Below are 11208 nucleotides of genomic sequence, written 5' to 3'. Positions count from 1 at the left end.
ACACTGGGCTAGACTATCTCTAAAATGCAAAAGTCGTTAGAAAGCTACAATAGCGTCGACTCCTGGCAAAAACCAGACTGCACAAGATGACCCGTACGGGATCGGTCGTTTGATTAATGTTGAATGGAAGGATGGAGTATGTTCGTAATTTTGATAGAACAACCGATTTGAGATTTACAAAACAACTTTATGGGTCGGATACTAGCCAATAAAGGTATACATGTATTAATTTTTCGTATTTATGTAAGTGTAACCCTCGGTGTTCTGCTGAAACGTCCGTGTTGACGTTCGACCGTAGGCTAATCTGACAGAAAAAAAAATGTTTTCCTTCTTATCAAGTACAATTAGCAACACTGAAACCCAGAATAATTGCAAACAAAACCCCACAAGAAAAGGCGTTTCGGCAGAACACCGGCAACAACTGTTATGCCGAGAAATGCATCCCTGCCGAGATTTGCATCCCCTCGCTACTACAACCACTTTTACGTCGTTTTATCTCACTTTTATGTCACTTTTCGGGAATGTAATGGCGAACATATAACCAAAACCTGTCCGTCTTGCATTTGTTGGGAATGTAATCGAACGGTAATGCACACCGTATACAAATCACTTTTGAGCAGGTAACGTGTTCATTTTGCCTTTTTCAAATCGCTCGCATTGAAACCGTTATGCACTCTGCCATAAAGCTTATTCCTGCACCATAAGCTTAACGGTAGAGTGCATAACAGTCCTCAAAAATGATTTATATACGGTGTACATTACTGGTCGATTACATTCACAACAAATACAAAGACGAAGTGGTTTGGTTATATGTTCGCCATTACATTCCCGAAAAGTGATATATATAATAGTGAGATCAAACGAGGTTATAGTAGGTTATAGTATAGAATAGAATAGAATAGAATATACCTTTATTGTCATTGTTACAAAATGGGTTAACATATTGTGACAACGAAATTGGGCATGACACTCCAGTTTTACACATTCACAGTGAGGTATGAGCCAAGAAGTTAAAGGAACAGAGAAGATAAGGTTATAAAACAAGGGGGATAAGGCTATAGTTATAATTTACATGGTATTTACACAAGAAATGTCGGCATGTGGGATGTTACATACAGTGTTGTCGTGATACCGTTGGTATCGTAAGGGTTGTGCAATATTGCATTTGGTGCAAAGTCATCATAGTGCAAAAAATAGTCAGCATATGCATTGGTGCAAACATAGACAACATAGTGCAGAAAAAAGGAAATGGTCAGACATTGTGCAAGGTGAGCAGTAAACTAGCGAGGGGATGCAAATCTCGGCAGGGATGCATTTCTCGGCATAACACCACCAGCACACTTTGAAGTCTGCATTGTCTTCTAGGTTGATGTTGATATAGTGCAGAGGCAACAGGCTCATAGGTCGAAATGGGGCTGAGACGTTCACCTTTACTTCCCTTGTGAAACCAAAATAAGCACTCCTTACATTTTTGACGAATAAAAATCAACAGAAAATAAAACACCTAACTTTCACAACGGAACGTGCGAGTCAACATATCTTAACAGCGCAGAATTATTGACATGTCACACACAAGATGTTAAAACCACAATTTTACAGAGACAACCCCAGTTTATGAAACTGAAAGAAACACAAAGCGAAAACTAAGGTGTCTTGAGGTTTTTAGTTTTTCCTTGCCCTCATGTCGGTTTTAAATCAGGGGATGGCGTCATAATAGTCCGTGTTTTGCAATAATCGGTGGTCTGTGCAGCCCTTTGAAACTCTTTGTGATTAAGGGCTATACAAATAAACATGACTTGACTTGAAACGGACAAAATAAAACCCCTTGCTTTAATTGAAAGACAACACTGAAACAATAGACAGTGTAAGTGCACCTCCTAGTGACGCTTTTTACGAACTGCTCTACATATGTATTGCTTGAAATAATCTTCACACTTTTTAGGCATAAAACCCGCAGCAAGACTAGTACGCATGCGCAAGATCTGTGTAGCGAATAAAAAAACGTCAGCCGTCTCAGTCTGTCCCGTGGTGACGTCACAAAAGTAAAGAGCGGTCTTTCTCATCTGAGGCGGCACTTGTCATCTTATTCATTTATGAAAGGACGCGTGACGTTGTTCGTTTCCTTTCTGGAAATAACCGGATATAGAACAACATGGCTGACCATTGTAGCGTTATTTCATTTTACAGTACTTGATTATTTATTTGAAATATGTACTTCATACTATCAACATGAGTACCTAAACTGAAACCCCTAGGTTTTGTGAACGACTCATTTTCCTCTTCTCGCTGGTTTTGGTACTTTGGTCATTTTTCTTATGCCAAAAGGGAAACAATTACAGTAGTTTGGGGGGATTGAAAATGGAGATAAAAACCTGTTCGACGTCGTCGCCCCCCTTGAGAAGAGATTCTTTTCTGAAAAGATTTTGTCCACCACTCCCTGTCGGCTTCCAGGCAGAATTAAAAAACTTGCTCGTGTTGGCCGTGCCTTCGGTAAGTCACATTAACATTCCAGACAATAAACTCCTAAAGTACAATTAACATCCCGGAAAATTCAAACCCTACGGCCGGGGTGTCAAACTTATTTTATCCCGAGAGCCACATGGTAAAAAAATACATTTTTAACGGGGGCAGAATAGTAAATTAATGCAAATTAGTGTGTCTTAGCTGGAGGGCTGTGGGTCTTTTTGGAGGCTCACAGTTATCATTAAGAAATCAATCAGGGTTGGTGGGTTACTTTAAAAATGTAATCCAACACAGTTACCTGTTGAAAAATGTAATCAGTAACGTAATCCCGATTAGATAATTGCAGTAAAGTAACTTGATTGCTTCTAATTACCTTTGGGTTACTACAATACCAAACATGCCACTAAAAGAAAATAAACAAAAATAAAATTATTACAACTTGTCTTACCGGCAAAATACATAAATGTATACTTAATTTAGTATTGTAGTTGCAGGAATTAAAAAATAAATCCTTTACTGGCAAAATAAGAAAATGTATACTTTATATACGTAGCATTACAGTTGTGTTTTTTTTTTCTTATCTAGTTTTTTTTTGTGTTTTTTCGAATGCAAGATTTCATTATAAAACGATTATTGATAAAATAAGACACACACTCCAATGAAATTACATAACATGTAATGTAAATGGTAAATGGTCTGCATGTCTTGTTTAAAACAAAAGTTTGGCTTGAAAGCATCATTTAACTATGGATGGCCTTTTTTAAGTCATCAGTATTATGGTCGCTGATACCACTATCTGCTGCCTTTTAGTTGCTATTTACCAATCAGGAACATCCCCTATTGTATTGGGATTTAAAGGTATTTTACAAAAATATTTATTTGCAGAAGGAAGGACATTTTCTGTACTAATTGTATCAGTGTGTGGTATTAGTATCATAGACTACTAAGGATATCAGTATCGACCTGAGTAATTGTCGCGTCTCTATTTTGATTCTGAAACCAGGTTTTAAATGGACTGTTTGTATTATATACAACTAGCGGTAAGCAAGTTTCAGTCGGAAAAAAAACCAATATTGATTTAAATAACAAGCAAAAATAATTAAACATTTATACAAACATGCAATTTTTAAAAGTTTTGTTGGTCGAGTAATTAGCCTTTATTTTACATAAAGCCCACCTAAAGGGAGCTGACATAATTGTCTGTTATCATGCTGCTACCTGTATTCCAAAACTTCAAAAAGGCTTGGCAAAAAAAAAAGAAGTAAAATAGTGCGTTTTGGTCACTTTCAGTCTCTGCAGTTTTTATTCCTCATTGTGCTTTTTAGGACTTATTTTTGCTTGCACTAAACTATATAGCCTCAACTAATAATCAAATAATATACACTGTCCCTTTAAGACCTGAATCTTAACCCTCAAACATGACTGTACCTACCTCTTGTTTTACATTCAAACCTGAAGTGAGTTTGTAATCCTAACAACTTGAATCCATCCTGCAGAGTCTGACTGAGCTCTTGGTGTATTCTGTGAGTTTGGTCAGCACTGTCTTTTGTGGTCATTTGGGAAAAGTGGAACTGGACGCAGTAGCTCTGGCTACAGCAGTAAGTATCATACATTATCACTTTGGTCTTAGGTGCGTGTCATTAATGGACAACTGGACAAAGAGTCATTTCATCCACAGGTTGTGAACGTTACAGGGATATCAATCGGTATTGGACTGACATCAGCATGCGATACTTTAATTTCTCAGGTATGAGAACTTGACTGCCTTACAAAGAGAAAATCCCCTATCAAGAATTTCTATTTTGCATAAATTATCTTAAAAGATACTTCCATTTATTTTTAGTTTCAAGATTATGTCATCTGTATTTGTAAATAAATGTTCTCCCCAATTATCTCTGATATAAAGTTTATTTTTATAAACTTAACAAGCAAACGAGCCTTGCCAACTTAGTTTCTCATGTCGTGAACTTGCCTGTTACGTGAAGGCAAATTACTTCAATGCTATGGGTTATACAAAATTTCATGTTGCTCTTTTTTGTGTGTGTTATTTTAGTTAAAATATAAAGGGCACAAATTCCAACAAAGACAAGTGGCAGTATAGGATTTCTCATGAGATGCATCTCATTAGCTGCACTGCTTATCCTCAGTAGGGTCGCGGGGGTGCTGGAGCCCATCCCAGCAATCATCGGGCAGTGGGCAGGGCCACCCTGAACTGGTTGCCATCCAATCACAGGGCACACAGGGACAGACAACTCGCTCGCTCATTCACACCTAGGGACAATTTGGACCGGCCAATCCACCTGAAATGCATGTCTTTGGAATGTGGGAGGAAACCGGAGTGCCCGGAGGAAACCCACGCAAGCACAGGGAGAACATACAAACTCCGCACAGTAAGTTCGGCAGCTGGATTTGAACCCACACAGGGGGTTCCCAAGACCTTAGAACTGTGCCGCTCACGCGCTTTTCACTGCGCCGCCGTGCTGCCCAGTATAGGATTTTATAAGTTTTAATGACACGTCTATATTGAATACACAGTGGTTTCTTGTGTTTGAGGGAACTTATGATTGGTAAAATCGGTGGATTAGTAACTTTTATTTTACAAGTATTATGCAATGACATATTCAAAATCTAAGCTTAAAATACACTTCTATTCTATAGCATATAAATAACCTATATTTTAGGTTGACAATATCAGGGTATGGTGTCATAATCGTCTGTATAATAGTTTGCAATAGTCTTTGATCTGTGCAGCCCTTTGATTCTTTGTGATTAAGGGCTAAACAAATAAACATGACTTGACTTGACTTAATCATTGAAACCAAGAAAACATTCTTTTCACAGGCTCAAGCATTTGTTTAAGAAATAAAAATACTGTATATTTGACCTGCAATTGTTTTTGTACAGACAATTTCAATGCATGACAAATTACACAAAGCATATTTGTGAATCAACGTGAGAAGGATTATTGTAAATGGAATCCCTATATTAAAACTATTATCGTGTAACCCACAAGGCCAATTTCAAGGTTAAAATATTTATCAAAAGGGCACTTAAATATGCACGACTTTCAAAATGGTTGCACATTTTATTGTGTATTCCCTTTGGGATGGATATCTGTTTTGTAATTATGCTCAAAATGGTTTCCTGTGTCAGATGTACGGCGCTCGTAATCTTCTAAGGGTCGGCGTGATTCTTCAGAAGGCCATCCTCATCCTCATTTTGACATGTTTCCCATGCTGGGCTTTGTTCATCAACACCGAGCCCATTCTATTGCTTCTGAGACAAGAACCCGAGGTTGCCAGGTCAGCCATCAATTTTTTTTCTTCATCTTGATCTATGTTACTTTTGTGGTCATTGCCTCTCAGGTTGTCTCAGTTGTACGTGAAAATCTTCATGCCAGCACTTCCTGTGAGTAGGGAGAATAACCTCAAACTTTAAAGATGATTAATCAAGATGTTCTGTATGTTGGGCCTTTGCTACTTTGAGGTGGACACCATTTTTACAATTGCTTCCTGGCTTCGAGACTTAAAAAATCTTGACAAGCAACCTGTATAAAATTGGCTTGAAGAAGTACTGTTTTGCTTTTCATGTCCTATTAAATCTTTGTTTACAGGCTACTTTCATGTATGAACTTCAGTCGAGATACTTGCAAAACCAGGTGATTTACGGTCAGTCTGGTTTGATGTACCGTATAAACATACTAAACCACCCTGCATGTCTTTTTCAGGGAATTGTCTGGCCCCAGTTGATCACAGGCTTTGTGGCCAATATTATCAACATCTTTACAAACTACGTCTTTGTTTTTTCATTTCAATTGGGAGTCATGTGAGTATCAGCCATGTCAATTGAAAAGCAGAATGTAAAACCCCAACATGATTTGCAGTATTTGTTTTGTACTAATTTGACCACGATATTCCATTTGACCGTTTTTGGAATACCAATGTCATCCTTAGCCGTCAATGGGAGTAAAAGAGTTATAATTTTTTTCTCATTTGATATAAATGCTAACTTTAATGGGTCACACGCAACACATATTTGTAGGTAAAAACTTTAACATGTGATGTATACTTACTTTGTTTGACTCGACTAATTGCTCCCCCCACTTTAAAATGTCCTTGCCAGAGGTTCTGCTGTTGCTAACACTCTGACCCGGTTTTGCATGGCTGGCATTCTCTTCGCTTACATATTGTGGAAAGGTCTTCACAAGGCCACTTGGGGAGGTGAGTGCCAAATACCCAGGGAGTGTCATTTTATCTTGTAGGTATTGGCAAATTTAAGAAAAACACGAATTTATAACAGCTCCAGGTTTCGTGAGGTTTAAATTTAAAGACAAACATATAATGGCAAGTTCTTCTTGGACTGTGTGCAGGTTGGTCCTGGGATTGCTTGAAGGATTGGGGCTCATTCATCCGCTTGGCCATCCCAAGCATGGTCATGATGTGTGTAGAGTGGTGGACCTTTGAGTTAGCTATCTTTCTAGCAGGTACTGCCACCTGATACATTCTTGCATGTTAGTTTTGCACAGCGGCCTGTTTAAAATTTGTTCCACCCCACAGGTCTCATCAGTGAAGTCGAACTTGGAGCTCAATCAATCATTTATGAAATTTCGAACTCCGCTTACATGGTGGTTCCGATCCGATTTTGGAGCGGATTTCAAGTATGACAGAGTGCTAATATTGCGTTTTCCTGTTAGCTTCCTGTGGGGGTGGCTGTGGCAGGGTCTTTCAGAGTGGGAAATGCTCTGGGATCTGGAGACACAACGCTGGCCAAATTGTCTGCGAAAGCTTCCTTGTTATGCACAGGTAAGCCTGACAGCAAACTCTGCTTCTTTTGTTTTGGAACCTACCGAAAAAACAATAGTTCTGCATTTTTAAAATGTTCTGCATTTCTGCATTTATATAGCACTTTTCAAGTCAATGAAGACCTCCCAAAGCACTTTACAATGTGCTTCACACTTTCCCTTTTACACACTAAACCATAGCAGCGTCAGCCATGCAAGGTAACTACCTGCTCATCGGGGGCATTAGGGATTCAGTGTCTTGCCCAAGGACACTTCAACATATAACTCGGAGGAGCCAGGAATCAAACCTGCGATCTCTTGATCCCAATACGAGTGCTTTACCTCCTGAGATACTGCCGACCTAAAACCTGAGACTCTTGTTTAACGGGCATTTATGTCAACACGTGTAAACGCCCGGTCTTAGGAGTTTAAATCCCAGTGAAGAAGGTAACCCGTTAGATAAGCTGCATTCACTTTACCTGTACCTATTTCCGTGCATACCGTTGATTTTGTATTAATGAGATGCACTGGTTTGACTGTTTTTACTCAGACATAAACTTGTATTTTCAAGTGTTTAGCTCTTTTCTGTAAATTGAAGACACAATTAGGGGCTGATGATGGCAACCACTGGTTAAATTATGAACATTTTTCCGCATATGGTTGCTTTCCAAATATTTTACATTTGCAGAGCACATTTGGCTTATGCATGTTTTATGTATTTTTTGGGCGTATTTAGCCAATATTTAGAGATGGGACCATGTCATGAGATGATATTGTACATGAGCTTTTATCCCATTATCACCCAAAAAATCTGGTAGACATATGCAATTTGATGATAGTGTAGTTTTAGGATTTTTTTCACAAATGTATACTTTTTCTAATCAGGTTCATTAGTGCAAATCTTGATAATTCATATAAAATCAGGTCATTGGAAGCCTACTTATTTCGATAAAAAAAACAAACATTTCAAACATTTTAAGTACAGATCTACACTTCTGTGTGAATACAGTATGATCACTTTTTTTTAAAGATTGATGTTTTTTTTCATACTAAACAATATTGTATTATTTTATAATTTTCTATTTTTCAGTTTTAAAGTTCAACTTTACAATGGTCTGCTATTTTTAAATGCTCAAACTTGCTGCCTTTCTCTACAGCTTTTATTTCTGTATGCTTGGCGAGCATTTTTTGGAGCCTGAGACATTATCTAGGGTGGATCTTCACTTATGATGAGTAAGTATTATAATATATGAAGCAACCTCTTACTGAATATGAAAACCCCATTGTGCATTTTGCAGCCTACGTTGTGATACTTTGACTTTGACGGGTTCGTGTAAATATTAACCTGTTGTTGCACCCGGCAGCTTTTCTCATGTAATGGTGTTTGGCCTAAGTTTGTTTACGGACAGGCCCACCTTATACAATACGTGTTGAAAGTAACTGATAGAACCCAACAAGTAAATATTATAAATTGAATTCTACTCAATGCAAATTTCTTTTTTAATGTAGACTCTAGAAAAATGTCGCTTTTGGAAACTCATCTTGTCATCAGTAACAAAGTCAATGTTCTCATTTGATTGCTTTCTCTCTCGCTTTTTCTTTGATGGCCTTCCGTGCCTGAGTTTGTTTTGACCCCAGCTTCCAAAACAAAGTTAATAAGTATGAGGACATATGAGGAACGCTACGTGGCATTTGCATCTCTTGGTGTTAACAGACAATGATCGAGTTTGTTGCTTTATTTGGTCCATCAGTCAATTCAAAATCCTCTTAGCAAGAGTAGCCATCAATCTATTATCTGGCAGATATGTCAGCTTGAATTCTTTTTATCCCCGGTTTGTTTTTATTGTGCAAGGGGACTGTCACCCTAAAATAACAAAAAATGTATAGATTTGTATTTTTCACAACAGAAATTTCTAATCATTTTTTTTATTTCTAATTTTATTAACACCCTGCCTTTTCTTCTGGTTGTGTTTCTCAAAGACAAATCCAAGTAAAGGTGGCTGAGATTACAGTCTTCTACGCTCCATTTATGCTCTTAGATGCGATTGTGGTAAGCACATTCAACATATTTTAATGTTGAAGGTTGCTTTTGCATTATTTCCGAGGCTGTCTTGTTTAGGTGGCAGCAGGAGGGATCATCAGAGGGATGGGCAAACAGAAAGTCGGGGCGCTCTTCATCATTGTGGGTTATTATATGGTGTGTCTACCAGTTGGTGTGCCGCTGATGTTTGCAGCCAAATTAGGGATCAAGGGTATGTAACCCTTAGGTTACATAGCTACATAGCTAGATGATTTGGATGGCTATCACTTTCTTTTCAACCACTTGTCATATGCAGGTCTATGGATTGGTTTCTGTTCATCTTCGTCTGTGCAATGTTGCTTCCTGATTGTCTACTTGGCAAGGATGAACTGGAAGCAAGTTACACTTGAGGTAATGCTTTCAAACATATTTTTCAGTGGTTATCAAAGAAATCACAATCTAATGATGAACTTTTAACTGTGTAAAAGTAAATTTACGTAACCATGTAATTTTAAGAGTGATCAAACATATAAAGGATAATATTCAACACACGTGAGTATTGCTTTTGTTGCTGCACCGTTGTGTTCATACAATTAGTTATAACAGTTCTATACCATTTTAAAAATGTTTTTCTTCTTTTGGTTCTTCTTAAAAATGTATTTCTTGCTTCTCAGGCTCAGATTAGATCTGGCTCAAGCAACACTTCAGGTAACGCTTTTAAACCTATCTACAAGATAAAAAAATAAAAAAAACTCCTAAGAGCAACTCGAAAAAGCCACCATTCCTGACATGTCATTTTGGATTTGGTTATCGCTTCCCCACCTGACTGCAGACGTGCAGCATCAGAGTGAAGGACTTGAGCTGTTGCTCGCTGAGGAGAATGGGGAGGAAGAGGAGAAGCAGACGGCAGAGGTGGCGAGTGCTCCAGACCAAAAGAAGTTAATCCTGCGTCGAGGTCTTCTTGTGGTCCTCATGTTCGGTATTCTGATTTGCGGAATTGTGATTAATCAGCTGTTGACAAACCACTTAATCACCTGATACACTACAAGTGTTTAAACACATGAAGTTCCAGTTTATTTTTATAAAGCACTTTTTTAAAAACACTCCTTACAATCATTCAATCACTGGGCACACTGTCGATTGCTGTGCGGGAACATCCAGTAGTTGATGATATTTACCTAGAAAATAGTGATGTGTCTTATCATGGTGTGGTTAACAGTTGTTCAGCGCTAGTTAACAGCACCAAGCTGTGAAACCCTTAGAGAAGTAATATATTAAAATAATATTCAAACACTTGAGTGGTCTAATAAGGTTCTCTCATTAATTTTTTTACCTTTTTGTTAAATTATATTCAATGAATTTCCATACAGGGATGAATAAAGTATCTATCACTATAAAAACACAAGTCTTTACCTAGTAGCTCTTATGACTTCTGAGTTTGAAGGGCAGTGAGTAAATTGTGCAACACTCCCCCTTTTTATGAAGCTGTTTACAACATGTACTGAATGTATTTTCCGGTAGAAACATCTGTGTAAAGTTTTTGAATGATAGAGCAAAATGTGTTGATTTGTGACAATTTCTGCAGTGGTCCATTTCTTGTATGTTATTTTGAAGGTTTTCTGCCTTGAAGAGTGGTATTCGTGTATCACTGAAGTTTGATTTGTCACAGCAACCGATTTTGGCAACTTTGTTTATTAAAAACGTAGCTAATATAACTCACATAAGTAGGCGCATATATGTAATGTTAGGATATGAAGATTATTGTTGTTAACAGCCGTTCTGTGTGTTAACAGAAAAGTAAAAATTGATAACAGACATGAACCACAAGACAAAGTGAGCCGTACTAAATAAATTGCATTATTCCCAGTTCAGATTTAAAAAAACAAAAACTAATAACAATAACATGTAAAACTTGTGCTGGAATCATACAGGGAGTGCAGAATTA

At 37.7% G+C, this 11208-nt stretch overlaps 1 protein-coding gene across 1 annotated transcript; it reads left to right on the top strand.

The window, feature by feature from the left end:
- The first annotated feature begins 2057 nt into the window (after nt 1–2057).
- Nucleotides 2058–10978, top strand: slc47a3 (solute carrier family 47 member 3). The gene is made up of 17 exons (XM_088345168.1): nt 2058–2490; nt 3960–4061; nt 4142–4210; nt 5617–5765; nt 5829–5871; nt 6077–6121; nt 6191–6288; nt 6586–6683; nt 6833–6946; nt 7020–7087; nt 7157–7265; nt 8401–8476; nt 9224–9293; nt 9363–9495; nt 9580–9674; nt 9938–9971; nt 10096–10978. Exons 1-17 carry the CDS (start codon nt 2359–2361, stop codon nt 10299–10301), a joined length of 1641 nt encoding a protein of 546 aa, XP_088201294.1. The 5' UTR covers nt 2058–2358; the 3' UTR covers nt 10302–10978.
- Nucleotides 10979–11208: the final 230 nt, after the last annotated feature.

This window comes from Urocampus carinirostris, chromosome 10, assembly GCF_059441175.1.
Source record: "Urocampus carinirostris isolate Australia breed hairy pipefish chromosome 10, RoL_Ucar_1.0, whole genome shotgun sequence".
NCBI lineage: Eukaryota > Metazoa > Chordata > Actinopteri > Syngnathiformes > Syngnathidae > Urocampus > Urocampus carinirostris.
This window is presented reverse-complemented; position numbering and strand designations above follow the sequence as displayed.